This window comes from Cimex lectularius, unplaced genomic scaffold (genome assembly GCF_000648675.2).
Source record: "Cimex lectularius strain Harlan isolate CLEC.00 unplaced genomic scaffold, Clec_2.1 scaffold349, whole genome shotgun sequence".
Classification (NCBI taxonomy): Eukaryota; Metazoa; Arthropoda; class Insecta; order Hemiptera; family Cimicidae; genus Cimex; species Cimex lectularius.
Window position 1 is genome coordinate 175,397 of NW_019392869.1, and position 24,201 is coordinate 199,597.

General features: G+C 35.2%; 1 protein-coding gene across 2 annotated transcripts; it reads right to left on the reverse strand.

Moving 5' to 3' along the window:
* Positions 1–1,933: 1,933 nt before the first annotated feature.
* LOC106668192 (RNA polymerase II-associated factor 1 homolog) lies at positions 1,934–22,365 on the reverse strand. Of its 2 annotated transcripts, XM_014396723.2 has the most exons (14): positions 22,128–22,365; positions 21,751–21,843; positions 21,499–21,687; positions 19,808–19,943; positions 18,069–18,316; positions 17,755–17,997; positions 17,482–17,660; positions 17,224–17,415; positions 16,926–17,168; positions 11,939–12,058; positions 6,043–6,237; positions 5,012–5,218; positions 2,167–2,380; positions 1,934–2,090 (listed from the first exon to the last, which is right to left on the reverse strand). In XM_014396723.2, exons 1-14 carry the CDS (start codon positions 22,199–22,201, stop codon positions 2,021–2,023), a joined length of 2,403 nt encoding a protein of 800 aa, XP_014252209.2. In that variant the 5' UTR covers positions 22,202–22,365; the 3' UTR covers positions 1,934–2,020. The 2 variants fall into 2 exon arrangements, with proteins under 2 accessions (XP_014252209.2, XP_014252214.2); XM_014396728.2 differs by lacking the exons at positions 16,926–17,168; positions 17,224–17,415; positions 17,482–17,660; ... (4 more) ...; positions 21,751–21,843; positions 22,128–22,365 and adding an exon at positions 12,183–12,208 and having other exon boundaries at positions 11,939–12,126.
* Between the last annotated feature and the right edge of the window lie 1,836 nt (positions 22,366–24,201).

The window sequence follows — 24,201 nt, forward strand, 5'->3', positions numbered from 1 at the left end:
AACGGTCACTAAACACCAAACACTAATGCTAGCGTTGCACCTGGAGGACACAAGCCATGACAAGTCAGCCGATTCTGGCACTCAGTATGAGAGATTAAGGGGCAAGGAGGTCTCGAGGCCATCGTCGATTGGCAACGTGGCGAGTTCTTGGGGTGGGAATGTGTAGGGAGGTCTCGAGCGGTAGGGTTAGGGATGGATCGAGATTCCAAAACACCAACGGATCAGTTCGTTTGCAAAAGAAATGTTGAGGTCGTTGTGAATAGTGAGGTTGATGTCGTAATAAGGAGCTTTGATGATTTGTCTGAGGACGTTTGGTTGGAAGGATGCGCAGGATGTTGGATGGTTTGGCAGAACCCCACAGTTTCACTCCTTATGTCCAAAGTGATCGCAGTAAAGTCTGGTATGAGGTTAGTCGACTCCTGACGATTTTGGTCCTACGAGTCTTCCTATCTATCCAAGTCTTCTGTTAAGTTGTTGTCTTTTTTTTGTGAAGATTCCACGTCAGTCTAGGTATAGTCCTAGTTACTTGACTTGAGTGGATGTCGGCACCTCTTTGTTTATGTACAGACTTTTGTCCCATTTGAACGTACATTGAATACATTTTTATTAATTCAGACTTGTCCGCCACTTTTTACACCATTCTTTAATAATCTAAAAGTGTTCTTGGATATCGGAGGTAACTTGGGTAGGATCTGAGTAAGAAGACAGAAGTACGGTATCGTCCGCATAGGGATTGGGGTGAAAAGAACTATCAAACAAACATTGATTGTAAATTATTGCTTTCTAATAAACAGATCGAACAAATACCTAAGCAAATTAATTAAAATTGGCTTAACTTGGGGTCATTTATTGTAAAACCACATTTTTTTGAAGTTCAAGTGAATAAATATTATCCTATAATTTATAAGATAACGTAGTGTTATCTTAAAAGCTCAAATAAACGTTTACTTTGGTAAAAGTTCATTCTTTCAGTTCACAATGGTCAAGATCCTTTGTATTGTAATAGCTTCTAAGGGATTTTTAAACGTTGAGTCTTTTGTGTAAAATAATTATTATACAATTTATTAAATCACTTAATAAGTAACAACGTTTTAATACATCAGACTGTGACTATTATGCATTGCTGAGTTTGGTCAGACAATTGTGCATCTGTCTGTTTGCAATTTTGTAAACAAAGCGACTTGCCAGAGTTTCAGACTAATGATATCATTTTAAATTAACAATTTTTCCAGTTTGTTTTTCAACCGTAGGTAGTCGGAAAATTTATCAATAACTACTTAGAAAACATTTTGAATTTACATACACGGAATTGGGTGGAAATAATAATTTAGGTATTCAGCATGCCAAATATTATTATTGTTATGGCCGAGATAAAAAAGTCAGTGTCACGAGCTGGATTCGAACCCACGACCTTCGGCTAAATACGCCCCTGCTTGAGCTCTCGTGTCTTCGATCCACTCGGACACTAACTTCCCACCTCAACCCACCTTTCGAATTTTCCCTCCTTTTTGCCATTTTTATCTCAACCAATACCTTACAAAAAGTTTAATTAATTGAAAAAAGTTAATTGGTCAATCGGTCTACGAATTCTAATGGATTATTATTATTATTTGTAGGTATATTTTTCCTAAATATAAAATTCACTTTTGGAAATAAAATAAAAATAAATTTTTTTTATTTAAAATCAAGTTTTTATCTGCATGAAAATTAACATTTCCGCCACAAGCAAGTGTTTAATTTAAAACCAATAATAGTTCAAAAAAACAATTTTAACAAAAATCTTATTGTACAAATTACATATCGATGTGGTACAGCATTTTTATTTGAATATTCTTTAATATTTAAAAAAAATATTCTAAAACATAAATATTATAATTTTAAATATTTTTTTTAATGTAAACTAAAGTTGTTCCCGTTTACAAATGACGTAAAATAAAAAACTAATACCAAAAACTTTATTTTGTTATGTATAGAAAATGATTTCTTGCACCAGTCTTTATAGTGACGCCATCTGAGGCAATCACGCGCTTCTTCTTGACCTCTTCTTTCCCACAGGGGCTGCCTTGGGATCGTCTTTGAACCAATCCTCGCTATGAAAAAAAAAATACTATAAATAAAAAAAGAACATAATAAAAAAGCGTCGAATAGGAGCAGAAAGATGCTCACCATCCAGGTACGTTCTCAGGAGTGTCGCACTTTTGAGACTCCTCGTTGTAGACCTCGCCCGTCGAACATCCCTGTTCACGAGGTGTGACTCCATTGAGGCAGACGTAGAACTTCTGACAGTCCTCAGGGTGGGCGTAGACCGGGTGAGCCACAGTTTGCCCATGTGCGTTGCTCGTCTGCTCTTTTGGACACGAAAATCCGTCCTTCAGCTTGACTGAAAAGCATTATTAATTTTTATTCGAAATTTGCAGCTCAAAAAAATGATTGAGCTAAATTAGCTAAAGAGTCAACAACAGACAAGGAACAAAGAATGCTGGGTAATATGAGTGTAAATATGGAACTCTTTCTTAAGAAATTCATTATGATTGTTTCAATTTCATACAAAAACAGAATAAAAGCTAAAGCTGTTGATCCAGAGATCTAGAGTTCCATTTAATCTTTATAGAGATAGGGATGGAAAAATCTTACGATAACGTTCCTATGCAGGAGACGAAGGATCGTCCTCACCCGACTGAGGATTGGCCATACGCGGTTGACACACGGGCACCTGCTTTTGAGCCACAGCCCTCGCAGTTGCCCCTTATGCAGAGAAAGTTTGCTCGATGTGTCCCACATAATAGAGGCGTATCATGCCTTGGCTCCATACAGAGAGCGTGTAGGCATGCCGCCGGATTTAAGAATAGTTCTCGAACACGGCAGCGAGTTTCAGGGTCCCCTGTTCCTCTTTTTAGGGGAATTGGGAATTTTTTATTGTATATAGCCTTCAAAATATGTGTTTTGTGTTTCTGTGTCTTGTATGAGTAAATGTATTTATTGGTGTGAATGGGGAGGGGCTGATGGCGAATTAGCCTCTCCATTGTCTCTCAGGTTGTGTGTAAGACTTGGGCCGATGACGGAAATTTTATAAACATCCCCATCGACCCCAATTTAGATTAGTTTATTATAGGAAACAGGTCGATGAAGGACTATCGAGTACTCCATCTACCAAACAGAATGAGTGTAATCAATGGTATGAATGGGGAGGGGCCGATAGTGACGTAGCACCTCCATCGCCCCTCATGCAGCGTGCGTGACTTGGGTCTACGGCGGAAAACTTAAAAAAAATTTTTTACAAAACAAAAAAACATTGGATTTTTGACAAAACAAAGAATAGCTGTTGCTGGAGAATGAAAGTTATCGATGGCCAAGGATACAAAGTTTGAATAAGGACGAAGGTGGCTGTCAGCCTGAAGTGCAAATCAGAAGCAAACAAGCTAGAAAAGCAACTAATGCTTCATTCTGTTAGAAATTCTGAAATAAATAATAGCCCCTCAGAGGAATCCAAAAAAGAGAAACTTTGATTTAGTATAAAAATCTCCTTTGGTATGCTCTTTTGGACTTCTGACAAAATACTTGCGTGAATCAGGGCTGCTGAAAATGACCTTTAAAATGTGTTTAAAAGGCAAAAGGACCAAATTAGGAAAGGAGAAGTGAGGAAAGAAATGAATACAGAACCGTCGGACATTAGTTGTAAATTAAGGTATGGCCATTTAAGTTTCACGTCCAAAATTAAATGAAAGAAAGTTTCTTTCAAAGAAAACGAAAAAAAATGTCAACCAAAGACAAAACGAACGAGAGAACTCAAAAGAGATCATTGGAACAACTAACCAGAAATGATGCATTGACGATGGCAACCCTACCAAAGGAAACACGGGATAATTAATGTAAATGTATGACAAGATGAATTAATTATGGATTCAATTGAAGTAGTATAATAATGAACTTCGAATAAAAAAGTCTATAAGAGAAATTTGTGATGTAATAGTTGAAAATTTCGTCATTTTATAATCCAATTTAATTTAAAAAAATTAACTTCTTAAGTTCCGAAAATAAAAGTAATTATGATAAAGACAATTTAAAAAGTCGATTGATTGATCAAAATATTTTAAAAATTTAGATCATACAATTAGATAAAATGGCGTTCATTATGGACGGGCAATTTAATCCAAGGTGGGACAGATTATGAGATATCCTTGGTAAATGACAGATTATGCACATCGTGTGTAACAGAAACATACGACTAAACATAATAAATAGTGAAAATTTAAAAAAAATCCAGAAACTCCTCCGAATTAACTATACAGGGTGAATTGCTACTCGTGCTACAAACTTCTCCAGTAGATTCTTCACCCTAAAATGAACAAAAAAGTTCATATTGTCCATGGTCCGATTCTCAACNGGACCATGGACAATATGAACTTTTTTGTTCATTTTAGGGTGAAGAATCTACTGGAGAAGTTTGTAGCACGAGTAGCAATTCACCCTGTATACATATATTACTTTTTATATTTATATTGTATTATTGTATTATTGTAAAGTTTCCTCTTTTCGACTGGTGATTTCTGATCATTTGGCCTGTTAACCATTATGGTAACGTGCATATCCTAGTTTGCAGGATAAAAATGAAGAAAACGACCAAGCTACGGTTGCCAATTAACGTTACAGTATCTATTTTAAACTCAAATTTCTCAAAGGATACAATTTCTTAAGTAAAATAAGGAGCGTTTTCTGTTGATTATTTTACACCTGTTTTTGACTAAATTACTCAATATATTATAGACTGTTCCATAAATTGGCCAGGTTTCATAAACCTATGTTGACCAGTTTGGGTCATATTGAAAGATGTTTTCTGTGGGCTCACAATTATCGAAGAACGACGTGACGCCTCTCCTATTGACGTAACGTCTTAACAGATACATAAATTTCTGCTTTCTACATAAATTTCTCCACACGATCACTACCGAATTCTTTAAGGAAAAGGACATATGAAATAAATATTGTATCATGGTTAGATTTTTTAACGTACTTGTTTCGGTCTGACCACAACCAGTCCTTCCTGCAGAATCCGGCCAGACGCAGGTGCCGGAATATTCGTCAAAGTGCAGCCCAGTGGGGCATACTATCTCAGTCGCATCTCCCTCGATGCAGTTGTAGAAAATGTGACAGACGCTTGGTTCTGGGTGGGCGAAGTAGCCGTTTCTCCTGGGGCAAAGATGGTTCGACTTGGGAGCCTCTGAAATCCCACGAAAACATAAAGCGCTATGTCAAATTTAAAAAAAAAGTTGTTCGTCAATGTATTATTCACTCAACATCACTCTCATTTCTCTTACTAACTCCGTGTTGACCTCTTTCACCCTTTATTCCATTTGTACGAATTTCATATCTTGTCAGGCAGCAACATGCAACATACTGCGAAAGGGGTATGCATCGTTTAAAACAAAGCCGTCAATATGCTGAACCTCACAACATATCAATGACACAAATTACAAAGCGCGACTTTTGAAGTTGTTAGATTGGTTTATATAAAAAGTCGAAGCAAATTTCTTGTACGAAAGATTGCCCAATGTGAATGAATAAGCGGACCAAGCAGTAAAAAGTCATTTGTTCTCAAGATCCACTAGTACATTGAACAATAAAACATGGTTACTACTGTATGGCATCATACTTATTAAACCTCCCTTTAACTCTCATCACACTCATCCTCTCACCCTACCGTGTGTCCTCTTAACTTAGATATTTTTGTTCTCTTTGTTATCATGTTTTGTCAAGCATCGACATGCATATATTGTGTATAAGTAAACTTCCGTATAAGACACACTTTATCGTTCATGTTGCCATTTTGTCTGTACGCGTCAGTGGCTGTACCAACAGTTCGTCAAACGGAAAGTTCGTACCGATTGAATAAAAAGAATGTTACGTCAGGGTAATTTTTTAAGCTGTTGACCCAGGATTTGTATCCTTATACAGCGGAGCCCACTTTCACCATCATCATCAACACTTTTGTTGTAAAACAATAATGACCCTTTGTCGGCCTCGGTTCTCAGTGATTCGACTTACGTAGCTCAATCCTGTCGCCACAGTCGACGTTGAAAGGTTGGTCGCATTTGTTGACCTTTCTGTTCAGAGGATCGAAGACTAGTCCATCCGGGCAGAGTTTCTCCGTCGCGACGCCCTCCTCGCACTCATAGTACTTGTCGCACTGGTTCGAGTCTTCGAACTGCCCATGCTTACTCGGGCATTTAAATTGGCCGTCTGTAAAAACAAAAAGCATATTTTATTAAATAAAAGCACCGACCTGGGATAGATTTCCCCATTAATAACAATTTAATTGCATATCGAACATATCGAGCTATTTATAAATTAGATAATTATTCCATAACTTACAACCGCATTCCAGAATAAGTTTCCTGGCAAGAAACGAGTTTTGCTAATACCTGGAACTAGAAGCCTTCATGACTTTTACATAAATTAAATTGCCAGCGGATAATTCACAAATCCATCACATCAAAACCTTTTGGATTTTAACTTTAAAATCAGCATAAGTCAAGGCAACATTTTCAAAATGTAATACATGCTAACAAACTCTACGTACCAAGTTGTACTTAAAACAAGGCTCTGAAACCTGTTTTTAAAAACGTTTTATCGATATCTTAAACTTTCTTTCATTTATAATGACTTGTGACACGATGCAAGAATATAAATTCGCAACTGTTTTTAAATTTATTTATTTATTTGAAACCCAATCCGATTAATTTCTAATAAATAACAGAATTGTAAAAAGTTCAAAAAATTCAGGCACACTCAAAATTTTTGTTGTCTGCCTTTAAGGCAACATACAGCTGACGAATATGGGTTTTACAAAAAAACGTTAAATTACCAAATCAGTAAGAGTATCACAATTGGCATTTGGAATTCCAGTGGACTTAATAACAAATGCTCGATTATATACGTCTTATCACAGAAACGAAAATGGTATCTCAGAAGTAAAGGCCATCCACTAGATATAATATACTATATTTTATAGGCTTAAGTAGACAATCATCAAACCATTGGATTTTTAACAGCGTATATCTACTGCGGAATCCTAATTATGCCAACCCCAGCGGGAGTGGTCTTTTCAAATTGCACATCCCATTTAAAAATGTAAAAAAAAAAAAATTAAAAGGTTAATATGCCCATTTTCATTGGAATCAGACTTCGTTGAGTCCTGTAGGAGAACAGTCACTTGACAGATTTCTCAGGGTACACAGGACAGAAAGAGGAAGATAAACCAGCCTCGACCAGTAGAACCGAACTCTTCTGTAAAATTATTAATTACCAAATGGATTAAGTTAAAAACTCAAACCCGGTTGGACACTTCAGGTCAGAGTTAGGCAAAAGATTCGTCCAAAAAATTCTCGCCTCAAATTACGGCAGACATACGGTACAAAGCCGGACAAAACCCAAGATTGGTTGCACGCCTGTTAACTAGACATTTCCAACCTAATAGGCACTTGAAAATAATATCAGAAGAATAGACTAGGTCCTGCAAAAGAGGAAACCGTAGCACATATTATACGTTACTGTGAAGGCCTAAAAGGAAAAAAGGCTCAGTCTGCAAATTAAATCGAGAAGCCACTGTGGTGGCTGAAAAAAAGCCTGAAGGTAGTCATAACACATAAGACAAGGAACCCAATATTTGATGGACTATTACATAAGAATAATCAATCTATTTTTTATAAAGGAAATGAAACCTGGATTTGTCAAACCGTGGTTTGGTTTAACGCCAGAACATCCCTTCAACTGGAAATCATGCCCTTGACCAAAATGCAGACAAAAGAGCAAAACTCAGGGTGACATCTATTGCCTAATACCAGCGTAATATTTATTTATTTTAAAAGTATAAGTAGGGCCCAAGTATATGTATTAGAAATTAATTTAGTTGTATAAACATAATAACATAATAGCAATAATAAAATATACAAAACAATAATGACATTAATATATTCTTTAAAATATTAATTAGGTATAATCGAATGACGAAACCACACTTCGAAAGAAAAGCAGAAAAAGAAAAAAGGCAAAACGAAATTGGACCAAGAAAAGGAAAATGAGATGTATTTTTAAAAGCTCAGATGCCATGAATCTGATACAAGGCAGCGAGGAAGCAGAACGTACTTCGCGGGGAAGCAAATTCCATAAGTCTTAGGGTGTGTATGTGTTTAGGATGTGATTGGTGCGTTTAGATAAAAAATGTGGAAAAAGAATATAGATACCGAGGATATTTATTTGATTTAATTTTAAATATGTACGTATATTGAAACTCTAAGTTTTTAAGTTTTTAGAATGCTAAGGTTGCTGGAGCATTTATATAGGATCTCTTGGTTTAAGATCATAGCAGTGCCTAATGGAGGAAGGATAAGCAATTTGAAGTCGATGAGCAGATTGAGAAGCTGAGGAAATTGAAAAATAGCGCTACAATAGAGAATAAAGGGATTTTTAGAGATTTAATAATAACTATAGTTTTCTTTGGAATGAAAAAGTTAAGTCGTCCAATAAAATGGAGGCTTGACTTGACCTTTTACCTTAATGGAGCTCACGTGGTCATGCCCCGTTAAAAATAACACCGAGATTTTTGACATAGGACAAAATTAATAGGGGAACCATTGATATGATGAGAGGAATAGACAGTCTGTATTAATCGGTTTATTGATACTTAATAAAGACTGAAATTTTTAAGAGTTTAAAATAATACTGTTATTTGCTGACCATTGGTTAAGAGAATGAAGGTCACGGCAGAGAAATAGCTTCAGAGATTGAATGTAAAGCTGAGTTTCATCAGCATTGGAAGATATTAAGAACTAATGGAAAATCATTTAGAAACATGGAAAAGAGTAAAGGTCCAAGAATAGAGCCATGGGGTACACCAGCTGAAATTGAGAGAGAGAGAAGAGGAGATAGAATTTGAAGCTTAAACTCTCTCAGTTCTCTACAGACAATAAAAATCAAAAAGGCTTCAGTTGCAAAATAAGCAAATTATGATTTACAGAGCCGAAATATTGTAAAAATCAAATAAAACGATAAGAGTACACTTATTGCCTAGGCGATTATCAGCTGAGATTTTGAGAGGCATGTTATAGTAACAGACCAAACCAAATCTACAGTACATGCAATAGTGTTACATCCCTGGCGATGTAGGACTGAGACGGTTTTCAAAGAAATTTGAAATCGTCTGTGAAAAACTTGATTATGTCAATTATTAAAATAGGTCGAGAGCTTGGCAGTAACATCTGAATTTTCTTTTTAACTCAGACCATAACGTGATACGGAGTATTCGTGAATAGAAAAGTGGTCGATAGATATAATACATGTCAGGGCTCATGCCTACTTACTCCTTAACGAGCCAAGGCATGGCACTCTTTTAACAGTTGTGACACACTGACCAACCAAGACAAACAGGGCACCTGCGGGGGTTTTTCCCAAAAGCAGGTGTTCTTGGGTCACTCGGGTATGGCACATCCTTAACACGATCCTTTCCTTTCGTTTCTGACTCTCAGGTCGTATAGACATTGTTCATTTGTGCTTTTAAATCACAAAAGCTTACATTGTTATTCAAACTATTGTGAATACATTCTGTATATGATTTTAGTATTGTAAATAAATCCTATCCGAAACTAGAATTGACTGTTTACATACATTTCTTCTTTCGAACATTGTCGAATGTCGTAAAAGTACGCAAAGTACAATTGTTTTCTGAGAATCATATCGCTGCATTGCTTTACTAAGTTGGAAGGAAGCCGGCGACGTAACAAGTGAGACGTTACGAAATCGAAGGTGGTCTTTATGACTTAGTTGAGCCGCCTACCCCTGAAAAGAATCACGTAACATTCGGGAAGTGGTTCGCCTCGTCGAGATTTTTCCTTTTCCCCTTTCTGCGTACATCCCATCGGTGCAAAGCAGTTCCTAACTCCGCTAACGGTGAAAGGTTGCGAGACGTCCTTGGCGACCCACGACCGGTACATGTGCCACATATTGCATAACCCGAAGAAATTAACCGGCAATTTTGATTTTTTTTTCTTTTTTATCCGGAGAAGGAGAAGAACGCTTCCTAATTCTTTTCGCAAATGACGCATTTGGAATTTAATTCGACCCTAGAGGGATTAAAGCAAGGGCGTTCGTTCCTTGTTCATTATATAATAAAGAAAGTGGTATCCGGCTCAGAGAGCGTTGACTCAAAAACCCAAGGGAAAAGTCTTTTTTTTTAAATTAATTTATTAATATTTATTGTTCATTTCTACAGCCCGGAATGTCATTGTTCTCCCTTCGACTAGCTATTGTGATAACTGATTGTCATCTGAGGTACTAAACACTTCAATCAGAGTACAATGGCAAATCTGCAAAGAAGCAAAAGTCGATATTGCCAAATATCTGTTTATTACAAATCTTTTTTTTATTATATGACTTAAAATTATTGTGTCTAATTCGTTACAATAACTTCTCTAATGTCGGTGAAGTTCGATGTAGTTCATAACCGTAAAATTGTGGTCGAGGCCTCGTTTGCGGGCAAACTGTGGAAAATTCCTCTGCCCTCCAAGTTAAACGAAATGAAAATAATTTTCACCCGAATCGGAAAGCGTGCAATTCACCCGACTGAGGATGAGGCGGTAAAAGCGGAAAAAGGATCATTTAATTGGTTCAACCGTTTGTCATCCTAGAGAATGATGCCATCATGTTAGAAAGACTCCATTGGCTTACTACATATTAAAAATTAAGAATTAAGGACAATAAACTGGCATGAAAAGAGCAATTAAACTGGGAAAAGCATTGAAGGAAAGTCTTTAAGTAGGAAGAATTCAAATAGCAACTCGCTCGGTTTGTTAATTTGATGGAGAGACGTATATCATTAGTTGAACGATTATTCATCAAAGGGTCCACATAGTCTCGCTTTTATATATTTGTCGCTGTTAAAATTCAAACGATGACAGTCAACTTTTATCTTTTATTAAGGAAAAATCCTTTGGCACCGCGTTTTATTTTTAAACGATGACAAAATGAGAAAGTCGATCCCAAATAGGAAACCGGCGTGTTCGGCACCGACGAGAATAACAAAAGTTACAAAATCTCGACCCACTTCTGTAGCTCATACATGTACGATCTTCCGGGTGAAGCTGAAACGCGGAAAAACACCGTCCAGCCCGAATTCGATCCGAGAAAAATCAACCAAAACGTAAACAAAAAAACTGTTTAAAATGCGCTTTTTCTTGTAAAATATAAGTACGAGTAATGCACGTAAGTTAAGGACGAAGAAAATTCCTTCGTGTCCTTCCTGTGCCCCTCGCTCTTGTGCGAACACGGTCAATAGTACCGACTCACTTTATTTGGTATTTATTATATGAAAATATCCAAGGCGATATTGACGAGTGTTGATCTTGTGTGATGTCAATACTCGATCAATCCTCGGCGTGATTGCAGAACAAGACTTCCTGTAGTACCTCAGGGCAACTTTGCTTCTTTCTCCTACAGATAAAACTGCTTTGAAGTTTTTATCCTGCATGTACAGAAAACGCTTAACCATCCCGTACCTTAAACATAATTTGTATAATATTTTAAACTTATTTTTCGCTTTGGAAATAATATAAATAGGTTTTCAACCGATCCTTCACCCTTCTATGTCTAATGTCCAGAAAATTATTGCAATTGACGCTTTTTGCCGTTGTTCGTTCTAAAGAAGCAGGCAAAGTTTTAGGTTCTTTTAAAAGATACCGAAAATATAATAGTAGTGTACCGATGAAATATTCGGTTTGAAGTCAATATTGTGTAAGGTCGAAATTAGATCCCATCAGAAGAGCATTCGTGCAATATTAGGTAGTTTTGAGTTTTAGTTGATGCAAATTGTAAAGAGAAAAAAACCGGTTCTGCTTGATCAGCATGAAGTATCGTCCAAGTGTCTTCTGTATTGAACTGGTTGACTTACATGTTATTGAAAAAGAAATCAAAAGGATGAGGAGAGGCGAGACGACTCTGAACGAAGACATGTTGCGAGACTGGCTCCGGACTCGGCGATTAGTCCTGACTTTATTTCCCGTTCTCTTTCCTTCTCCCACCGACCCTGCACCGCCGACAGCCATCCCTCCTACGAAATGTGCCAAAATGCACAGAATCCTATGAAAAAAATATTAATAAACATGACAAAAGATGTAGTGCTGCGATGGTCGAACCCAAATGCCATCACCCTCAGAGCGAAGAATGCAGAAAATGTTAAACTGCCAGTAAATCCCTTCTGGTTCTGTTATTTCCTTGGAGGACTGTTCTTGGCGATTTTTAGGGTTTTTATCTTGTTCCAGCTTTTAAAAATAAAGATAACCCTTGAAGACTTCTTCGATTAGACTTCGAATCCGTGAAATCATGTTAAATTTGAAAAGGGACGCGAGTAATAAGTAGAAATAAAACGAAAACATGCCAACGCGTAAAAACTAATAGGAAACTCATCAGAACCTGAAGAAATAAAATGTCACAGAGACAAAACAGTTATTTTCTGTGGCGCGCTTGATGCCGGACAACGACGAGGGCGTATGACCTGAAATTTTGCTTAATCAAGCAGCCGAAATATTAAAGATACCCCAGGAATAAAACATTTTTTTCGAAAATTTACGGTTTTCGCCCTTTCCGTGAACAATTATTTTTCCTTTATTTTTATTTTATTTTATTTTTTTTTTTTTATAATTAAAATCGTGTCTTAAACGACCTTCGGTAACGGTTGAATTCTGAAGGATTCTCGTGACGAGATGCAGAGAAAGTTATCTCTTAAATTCGCATAAGGAATAAATATATCTACATTTTGTATATCGATTGCTTTATAACCTCAACAATTTTAAACAAAACGAAATTATTATTAATTGGCAAATTAATTTTACAAAAAAAACTGCTCCAGAAACATAAGTGGTTTATTAAAATTGGTGTTTTGACATTGTACCTACGTCTGTTTATAAAGTTTTTTATTAAATTTTTTCTGCAATTCAAGCCCAATTTAAAACATTGCCTTCATGCAGTTTAGACATTTCCCATCTGCCTTGTAGTTAGTTTAGCTATCTATGCTGGTTCGGTCTGTCATAACTCAGATGCGTTTCAGCTATATAATAAACAGAAACGACCAAACTACAGGTTTTCATCACCTCGCAGTACATGTAGGAAATGTCACAATTTAATTTATTATTGTTTCTAATAGTACATAAATTCATAATAAACATAAAATAGTAAACCCTCCATTAACTTCATTGAACTGCTTGAGCACAGCAGCATCTGGGTCCCCAGTTTCGATTCTGAGGAAGCAGGTTGTTTATTGTACATAGATAGCACTGATAATTTTGAGTCCCTAGCGTGTGTTTAAAATGAATGTATTTATTAGCGCGTTATGTATTGTGAGAGGTACAATAGCGGAATATTGAGTGTCCCGTCGACCCTCAATATCATTAGTTATAATAATAACATTTCATTAACAACATTTAAAACATTATACAAATTAAACATAAAAATAACAGATGGTCAAAAAGAACAACTAGAACAATAAAAAAAGATGTGTAGTATTTAGTGACTGTTAATTAATGATTATTTGGCACTCTCAACACGACGTACGGAAATGACATATCTATACAGAAAACAAACACTTTGAGCCATGAAGATGATCTCAATAAAGATTGAAAAGTTGGCACGATAAAAAAATATTTTTCTAAATCTACGTCACATTAGACCGCATCTCACGATCTCCAAATAGTAATTTATTAGCGTGAAAGGAAATACGTGTGTGTGTGAATATATTGAGTACTCTCTATTCCTCCATCACTCTTTTGTGAGATTTTCTCCTGTGGTCTGGATGTTAAACCTATTGTTTGATAGCTACCTATCACGTTGGTCTGCCTATCCTCGCAGATTTTTGATATTTCACACTAATAAATTACATACATTCCAATAAATTAACATAATTGCAACTCCCGATACAAACTAAAAGTCTGGTCTCATTCATTCCCCCAGAAAATTCGATATTCTTCAGGGTTAAACAACACCTTCCTTTCACACTAATAAATTAAATTCATTCCAATAAATTAACATAACTACAATACATACACAACCCATAAATAAACACTATATAGATTTAAAAATCCCTACGCCCTGAAGTACCAGAACAGCGATCTGTGCCTGCTGGCTACGCAGAATGATGTGCCAAATATTGTCTATATACATCAAGCCTTCTACAATTGAAAAGGTGCTCAACTGATATTCTATCCTTACATAACGAGCACCTACCTACATGGTCGCTTTTCGGCCAGAAGATGCCCGTGCGTTATTCTTGTATGACCTATGTATAGTCTTGTCCGTATGGCATTTTCCCTTTTCGAACTCTGTGGACCAAGGACCGACGACTTTCTTAATCTGGTAGAGTTTGGCAGGGTTATATCTATTTCACGACCCTAGAGGTTTTTCCATTTTCCTTTTATTGTATTTGAAATTATTAGCCGAACCTCAACATGTTACAATTGATCCAAAATAAGTTTTTGAGAAGCCTATGACCTTAATAAGTGCTGAAAGCACTTGCAAGTAAAGAACATTCAGCTTCGAGATTGAGCTGTGATTTTTTATGACATTTGCGATACTCCATTAAGTGTTGTGATATTCCTATTATTATTCAGAAATCGTGAGATGCGGTCTGTATGTATCTGTTCTGTAATACATGTAAACTCAATTGCAGCTACGCCAATATCATTAATCAAATTCAATAGATAACACACATATATCATCACATAACATTCCACACATCAAACATTTTCACATAGTCTAATTTTTCAACAATTTAGCTTTCCTTTTTCGATTTATCCCCGTCTATATAATCCTGAAAGGATAATCTGGCCAAACCATTACCAACGTTTTTTCCCTTCGTCGGCTCTTTTCACCTCAAAGAAGCCGACACCTTATACAAAATTAAACATAAAACAGCAATATCTCACTGGCACTCTCAACACAATTACGCAGAAAACAAACACTTTGAGTGAGTAGAAATACTTAGATTGAATATAAAAAAATATATTTTGCATTGTATAAATTCACTTTTTTCACATCCTACATGTATTTGTTAAATTTAAACAATGTTTGTAAATCCCTGGCCCTGAAGATGATCTCAATTAAGATCGAAACGTTGGCACAATAAAGAAAATGTTTTTCTGAAACCTACTTCACACCACACATTCCTATTATTTCTATTCTGTAAATGTACATAACCTTTTTTATTTAACTTTCTTGGGCCCTCAAAATCTATTTTGTGAATTCTCCTGGCTAAATGAGTGGTTTTTTTAAAAACTTTTTTCCACTTCTCAAAAACCTTGCTTTTTTTTTGGACTTTCTGATTGTAGTTAAAGTGGCCCTGCCACTGGCACTCAAATTTTTAATTAAAAATAAATTAAAAAATAATAAAAAATAAATCTCCTTTCATCATGAAATTAATATTTTTTTACTCTTCTTTTTCGGTTGTAGACTTTTTATATTTCCCAGGTTTCTTTTCAGGAACTAGACAACCATCAAATTTGATGTTTGTCTAGTTCATGAAAAAAAAAAATCCCTAAGAAATATGACGTTAATAGTTTTAAATACGCTGTACATGTTGGGAAGCATCATAGGGTCTTCCAGTGGCTTCTTTGGCCTTCTTCAAATTAAATTGATATTGTACATTGGTCCAAGAAGGCCACAAAATCAGCAATCAATCAATATTTTCTTTTGTTTGGTCAATTTTTAACAGTTGAATTTGTAACAAACAAATGGAAAGGAACGAGAAGGAGGCAATGGACTTTGGAACCTGTCGGAGGCAAAAGTGCAGGAAGGCTAAAAGGCGGAGTACAGAGGACATTCCATTGGAAGACATCGAAGAATCCACATCGTACGTAGCTGCTTCAACTGGGCTTGTAAAAAAACATCTGATGACAAGATTTCAAGAAAACGGCATTCATCTTGTGAGTTCTTTCCTATTCCTCATTTCCTTAATTTTATTTCCTTGGGGATTGCGCATAGAGTAACAGGAATTCATTTATTTTAGTTTAAATACGTCTCAATTATATTTTAAGTTTTTTTTATATTATTTCAAGGTGAATTGATTTTATTTTTTTGTATTAATTTAAGTTTAAAAGATTTTTAAAAAAGTGTGAATTTAATTTTGAAAAAATAGAAACAATTAAGTTGAATTAAATTGGTTTTCCCTTACAGTGCCTTTTATTTTTAAATTCTTCCCATTATTGAAATAATTGTAGAAATAAAAATTTTACAATTATTTTTGATTAATCAAAATTGTATATTAATCTCTATGTAAAAAATACCCTTAAAGTCTAACAAATTTTTCAAGAAACATGATTTTTAGTTGAGATAAAAACCTGAATTAATTGAAAGATATTAATTGGTCAAGCAGACCACAAAAACTAGTTAATTTAACAAGTTAAATGAAGTACATCTTCACTAAAGCTCTCCGTGGCCATTTCATTTGTTGCTGAGAATCAAATAGATTATACATTTGAAAAATGGCAAAAAGGAGGGAAAATTCAAAAGGTGGGGTTGAGATGTGAAGTTAGTGGCCGAGTGGATCAAAGTCACGATAGCTCAAGTGGTAGACAGCGGCGTATCTAGCCAAAGATCGTGGGTTCGAATCCCGCTCGTGACACTGACTTTTTTATCTCAACTAAAAACCTTAATGAATTGAAAGATATTAATTGGTCAAGCAGACCACGAAAACTAGTGAAGAAAAATAATAACGAAAAAAGTTAGGCAAAATTAAATACTTTAATCAATGGAGATTATTTTAAAAAGGTTGGATTTCATTGAGGGAACACTGAACGACAAATATAAATGTCAATTCTTTTAATGATATCAGCATTAAGAGGTATAAAAAAAAATGAGGCAACTTTAGTCTTCATCGCTGCCTGATCTACTACTCTGAGCAGAAGAGCTTGATGAGCTTCGGCTTCGGCTTGGGCTTTTACTTCTGCTCTTGCTACGACTTGGGCTTCTGCTCTTACTATGGCTAGGACTCCTGCTTGCACTTCGGCTCCTACTTTTGCTCCTACTTTTACTCCTGCTTTTACTTCTACTCCTGCTTCTACTCACGCTGCGGCTCTTGCTCCTACTTTTGCTTCGGCTTTGACTTCTACTTTTACTCCTATCACTTTGTTCTCCTGAAAAATTGTCATTTTATTATTTTGAAAATATATTAATTATATTGTGTTTTACCTCCATCAGAAACACTATTAGCTCGACTCCTTTTATCATTGTCTTTATCACTTTCTTCTTTATCGCTTACCTCACTTCCACTCTCACTACCACTTTTATCTTTTTCGCTGTCACTACCTTTGCCACTTCTACTGGCCTTCTCACTCCCACTGTCATCCTCTTTTCCTCCGTTTTCTTTTTTATCTTCTTGGGCTAAAATAGGGATGTTTAATTTATTTAGTAAGTAAATATAAATACATTTGTTTTGTCTCTGTGTACCCTGATCTTCTTCCTCCTCCTCTTCTTCTTCGTCCTCTTCGTCAATATGTGGCTCGAGTTGTTTCTCTCTCTGTCTGTGAATATTGAATTCTGCGGCTGTGAGCGGTATGTGTTTCACAATAAGCCTCGTGTTATTAGGCTGTGAATTAGCCTTTTGTCTTCTTTTGCTCAACCTCACTCTAAAAAGAGATATAGAATTATTTTAACTAACGTTAGACTATGTTAAATGTGTAATTATCGATTATAATTTTTAGCCAAATTTAAAAAGTTAACCTTGTCTCCAGTTCATTAAAATAAACTCCGTCTTGCCGGAAAATTAAAAAGTAATTTTCTTCGTAACCTTTTGAGGCTTTTGTCTTCACATTCCAATTGTATTCTCTTGCAATTTTGTATTCATACTCCTCATCGTCCTCATAATCGATCCCACTGGCAAAATCTCGTCTTCGTTTTTCAAGGGTCTCGGCCGTCGGAAGGAAATAAGCGACGAACTGTTCCCCGCTCTCATCCATTACACCCCTGAAATTGTGTCATTTAACCAACATCTTTCATTTAAAAATTTTTAAAACCTAAGGACATCAATTCATCACCTTATAACAGCTTGTGACATTTCTTCGAGTTGTGCAGGAACAGACATTCCGACCGGTGCGGGATCAGAGTCGAACATCACCTGAGCACAAGGATACTTCCACAACTTGAAATCAGGGAACAGGGGAAGAACTTCGACCGCTGTTACATTCGGTTTACTATAATGTTTCTCAATAGGCGTCTTCGCATCAGTAAAGGTTTTCTCAATTGCTTTTATTTGGCTATCTCTGTCCATAGATAATGTATCCTCCTTAAATATGATAAAAGAGTTTAAATAATCATTTCAGAAAATAATATAAATCTGTTTTATATGAATTAAAATTAATTTGTGTTTGTAAAGAGATTCCAACAGAAGAGTTAATTCACAGCATTGAAGAATAAAATACAGAAAAATCTGGTTAAATTGAATTTCATAGAAAAGCAAGATGATAAACCATAAAGCTGGTTGTTTTCCATGATTTTGATCTGCCTTCGATCTGGTACACCTCACATTTTCAATGTACTACACATGTTTCTGCCTTTTGCTGTCATCAGTAGTGGATTGTATAGTTTTCTGTTTAGTCTATTTTAAGTTTGTAGAACTCCTTTCACATTTTACACTGACATGCCAATATCAGCAATGATCAGGCCAACCTCAGGTTAACAAAAATAAGATAATATTTGTGAATAATTATACAAAAGTCCAATTGGCAGTCATTAGCAATGAAGCTTTTGCTTTGATTTTGATTTTTTTGGTATTAACTTCAGCTTTTTGGGAAATGCAGTGATTTTGTTTTGTTTTATTGTTTTAAAAACCTACAATGATATGGCGAATGAAATCTCCAAACCTACTTTTTTCTTAATCCAAGAAACATAAAAATATCCCAAAAGTGAATTGAAAACCAAAATTTCAAGTTCTACTAAAAACAAATTCGGTATATACTGTCCTGATGGATTTTAGAAATTGACCTTTGAAGTTTTTCATGCTGAATGGCCTCCATTAAGCTACCATGTTTTTTTTGTTTTTTTTTAGTTTTTGGCCAAGCACTTATATTTTTTATAATCCTGAAGACTTTTTTTATTATTAACATTTATAACGTATTTATAGATTCCCTCTCCTGTGTTCTTTTAATCAAAAAATCTTATTATATTAAGTTCAAGTTCCAAAAATTTATGATAATTACTAAAGAAAAAGAACAGATCTGAAAGAAAGAAAGTGTTTGTTTTTTTACAAATATATGTTTTTTTATTATAATTTATTTTAGAATGCAATAGTAAATTAACGCAAAACATATTTAAATTAATGTTATTGAATTTCCATTTCCTACATTCAATACCATGCATATTCTCACTAATTGATGCGTTTTATGCTGGAAATGAATTTTCATGACTTAAAAAAAAGTGGAAAATAACAAGTGTTTTAATTTTACCTAAGTAATACAAGCAGTTTTTATTAAGATACAGTAAAATTTCAGTAATATGGTTTTTTCACTAGTATTTTCTCCAAACGTTTTAAGCTATAATACAACATATCAATATTTTAAACAGATATTTTTAATATTTGTAGACACATTCGTTTTATGTGTGTTTCAATAAGAAATGTATCTTTGCATAAAATGATAAAAAATGAAAATTTGGATATACAGCATTTCTTCTTAGCAGAATAACAGCTTCTCAACTTAAAATTGAGGTATGGCTAATGCAATATTCGACAATTGGAGAAAATCGTATGAAAAAGTAATTATTCAAAATAAAGACTTACCTTGAGGCTTTTTTTAATACTGTAACCAACTTTTGCCTCGACTTTGTCCATTGTTTGTGGCTGGTATCGAGTCTGTTCAGTTGAAATATATTCAGTTCTACGAAGCCAGGAGACACTCCTTGAATGATGCCTTGACCTGAAAGAATAGACAAACAAGATAGTCATGTATATGTATAAATTAAAAGAAAATACTAATAATATATTAATGGACAAAATTAACACACCACCCTTAAATTTTAATGTATTTAGATTTATTCATATTTTGCACACCAAAAATAGGTGTAGTTGTAAAATAAATAAGACATTTAATTAAAAAGAAAATTTTCATTACCTGATTCTAAAAACCAAAACAATTATTGAGTAAAGAAAAAAAGCCAAAACAAATAAAAATGTTTAAAAAAATTTTGTCCCCTTTAATACTGGGTTTCCACCTCTAGTGCGAATTACACCCGTTAATAAATGCCTTTGCATTCCTTGGAAAATATTTCTGGTAAAATCCTGAGGAATTCTTTCCCACTCATCAAGAACAACCATTTCCAACTCTTCTAGGGTGTTAGGACCTGGGTTTCACCATTGTACTTGTCGCTTACATTGGTCACAAATGTGTTCAATTAGGTTCAATTCTGAACTTCGAGTTGGCCACACTAAGCACTCAATTCCAACCTCATCCAGGTCATTCACAATACGTGCTCTATAGGGCCTGGCATTATCCTTCATAAGCAAGAATCTCTCACTGATGTGAGAGGCAAATGGTGAATATTCTTCGATTATGTCTCATAAGTATCTCTGTGATGTTAAAGATATTCCTGGCACAACAACCAATTCAGTGCAAGCATCCAAGGAAACACCACCCCAATGACAGCATGGGATGTACCTTTCTCCTGAGCGTCTCCATATGAAATTACGCCCATCTGAGGATTTGAGGCCAACTTTCACCTCAACTGTACATAGAACGCACCCCCAATATTCCAATGTCACAAGTTCTCATGTAAACTGAAGCCTGGCTATTTTCTGAGCTGTGGTATGAAGCAGTCCATGAGCTGGGTGCCAAATCCTGAGGATATTTTCATTGAGCCTTCCTAGACAGTCCTAGAATAAATCGAAACATTTCGGACTTGTCTTATCTCAGATTTCTTATATAATTTCCTGTAATGCTGCGGTTTTGTAGAGACTGATGGACAAAGCTATCATCCCTTATTTGTAGACCTAGGCCGACAATGTCCTGGCCTTCTAATGTGTAGCCCTGTTTCTATGAAGCGCCAAAGAACCCATTCTATTGTACATTCAGTCTCCTGGCGACTTCACATTGGCTGTATCCTTCCTCTAATAATATGACAACTCTGATACTGTCGTACTGACCCCAATACCTGACAGGAGCCATTGAAAAAGGTTTAAGGATAAGAATAATATCGAATGAAATCAACAAGGGAAAAAGACCTGAAAGCGATCTTAAGGCAGAATAAATGGAATAATGCTACTTTTAGTGCAAATAGGATTACTGAGTGCAAAAGTAAATAAAGGAAGTTAACAAAGCATTTTTGCTGTTTATTTTGACTATGATATCTCCTAATTACCTGTACAAATGTAGAAGATGTAGAATGGAGAAAGATAATGGTTTTTAATTTTAAACTAAATAAATTGAGAGGGGTTAAATTTGTCCTTCAGGGTGATAATAATAAGGAAAATATTACCTCTTGGAATCATGCAGTGTGAGAACGTCTTCCTCGAGCAAACGTTCATCGGCTGGGTCGAGAACCGCATCCGGGTCGGCCAGATACATATCCTTATTGATGAGATCAATCGTGACTCCAAGGTCATGCTCCGTAAGAACTTCATATTTGTAATTCCTCTCTAAAGATGTCGGGTTGTACTGAATGAATCTGAAAAAGAGGAAAATTACTGGATCGCTATGCTATGCCTTGAATAAAAGGTCAGCGCCTTACCTTGTCGATTCAAATGGATACGTTATGAATTTAGGGTCGAACGGAATATCGGGAAGAGTATTACAATATTTAACCCTGCAGATGAACTCTGACCTGAAACAAAATTTGAAATCAGGGAGAAAGAGCAAATTTCAGAGAAAATTTAACTGGGCTGAATTCATTATCGTTTAAAATAAGCGTAAAAAAAACTATTGTAATGTTGAATCAGAAAACGGATGAAATAAACGAGTCTTGATAGTTTCACGGTCAACAGGTGAATCACAAATTACGCGACAATATCGAAAATCTTTGAAAAAGGGTCGAAAAAACTCCAAATCTTTCTACATCGAAACGAAATAAATAATTCAAAAATAAATTGTAAAAAAATTGTGTAATACCTCCTTTCCGTCCCCGGCTTATGTACGTTGAGCCGTTTGTCAACGTTATTCCCCGTGGGCACGGTCGGCGACATTTTTTTCGAGGCGTCAATTTAAAAAAAAAAATCAATTTGGCCAAAAAACATCGACACACATTTCCGACTCGCACTTTTTCCTCCTTTTTTTGTTTTGGTTTTCTCGATAAAAATATCACACCAAAAGTACACGAATGAAACCTTAAGCGATGGACTAAAAGACGTCGCGATACTTGTGATATCGAATCGTTCCTCTCTATCGATAAAAGTATCATTACTAAAAAGAAATATGTAGGAATCTTCACAGAAATAATAAATATTCATTATTTACATATTTATTAAATTTACGAGCAAGCGCACAATATAAAAATAAATATTCGATTTAAATGATATTATCGGATGCAATAGACGAAAGTTCAAGTATTAAAGAAAGCCCACCGCCATCTTACACAGTGTGTAATACACACCACCAGACACAACGCAGTTACTGTTTGGAATTGACTGTCATTTTACAAAAATCCAAAATAATACCACACCCAAAATAACCAACCGGCGCAAAATGAAAACAGGAACTTTGGGAGGGAAAAATAAAACTAATGAAACCATGTATTTTGGAGTAATTTTAACATTTCAGCTAACTTATATGGATAAAAGAGGTGGCCACAAGGCCTTCTGCACCTCGACCTAAGTAGATCTATTATGCTCCTTCATTTTTATAACTCACTGACCAGCTTCAAGTTGTTAACCAACATCCATGGCACTATGTGGCATTCGGCACAGTTAATCACACAATTCTGTTGGAAAAGTTACACCACTTTGGCATCAGGGGTACATCTTTGAAATTTTGTGAAAAAAAATTTTGAAAAACGAGAAACAATGTAATGATTAATGGAATTTATTCTGGAAGTACTCAAATATGATTTATCTCAGGGATCCATTTTAGGACCTATACTTAATGTGATGATTAAATGACTTAAAAGTTTTGTAAATAGTACAGATAAGAATATTCCTACCTTCCAACTTGCTGACAATATTAATTTTATTACTAAATACAATATAAAAGGGAGATTTACTGTGTCCCCACCCTGTCACAATCATCAAGTGTTTGTCTTCTGTGTAATTGTGCCATTCTTGGGAACTCTCAACACGACACGCAAGAATGGCACAATTACACAGAATACAAACACTTTGAGCCCTGAAGATGATCTCAATAAAGATCGAAACGTTGGCTCGATAAAAAAAATGTTTTTCTGAAACCTACATCACACCAGACCGCATCTCACGATTTCTGAATAAATATAAATTAACATTTCACAACAATTTCACACAACACCAATATGACACCACAAGAATAGCACCACACTTTCTGTGTGGATGAAATATTTGGTTCAAAGTTTATTAAGTTTCTAGGTTTTATACTAGGTAATAAGCTTAAATGGCATAATCATATTAACTATGTATGCAGAAAACATGCCCTGACCTATTTTGTACTAAGCAAATTAAGAAATGTCACTGATATCAGTATACTATGAACTGTTTTTCAAATTATCACAACTTTAAGGAATTGGAAATAATGCCAAAAGATTTTGGGGTGGTGAAATATATGCAGAAATAATACTAAAAATGCAAAAAAAAGGCATTAAGAATAATTAATTATTCTTTTTATCTAAAGTTTTTGGTTGAGATGAAAAATTAGTGTCACAAGTAGGATTTCAACCCACAACCTTCGGCTCAATATGCCACTGCTCTAGCCATTTGAGCTATCATGGCTTCGATCCCCTCAGACACCAACTTCTCATCTCAACCTACAACCATTTGAATTTTCCCTCTTTTTGCTATATTTTCATCTCAACCCAAAACCTTAAATAAAAAGAATAATTAATTGGAATAATTAATATGGTCAAATATGACCACTAAGCAAATATGGATTAAGAATAATCTTTAAGAAAAAACAAAGCTCATAGTAAACCACTAGCCAATGAGCTGAAAGTGACTATACCTGCACTGTAGGACTCCAATCTAAAGTATATTAATATAATATAGTAAGCCATAAAAAGAGT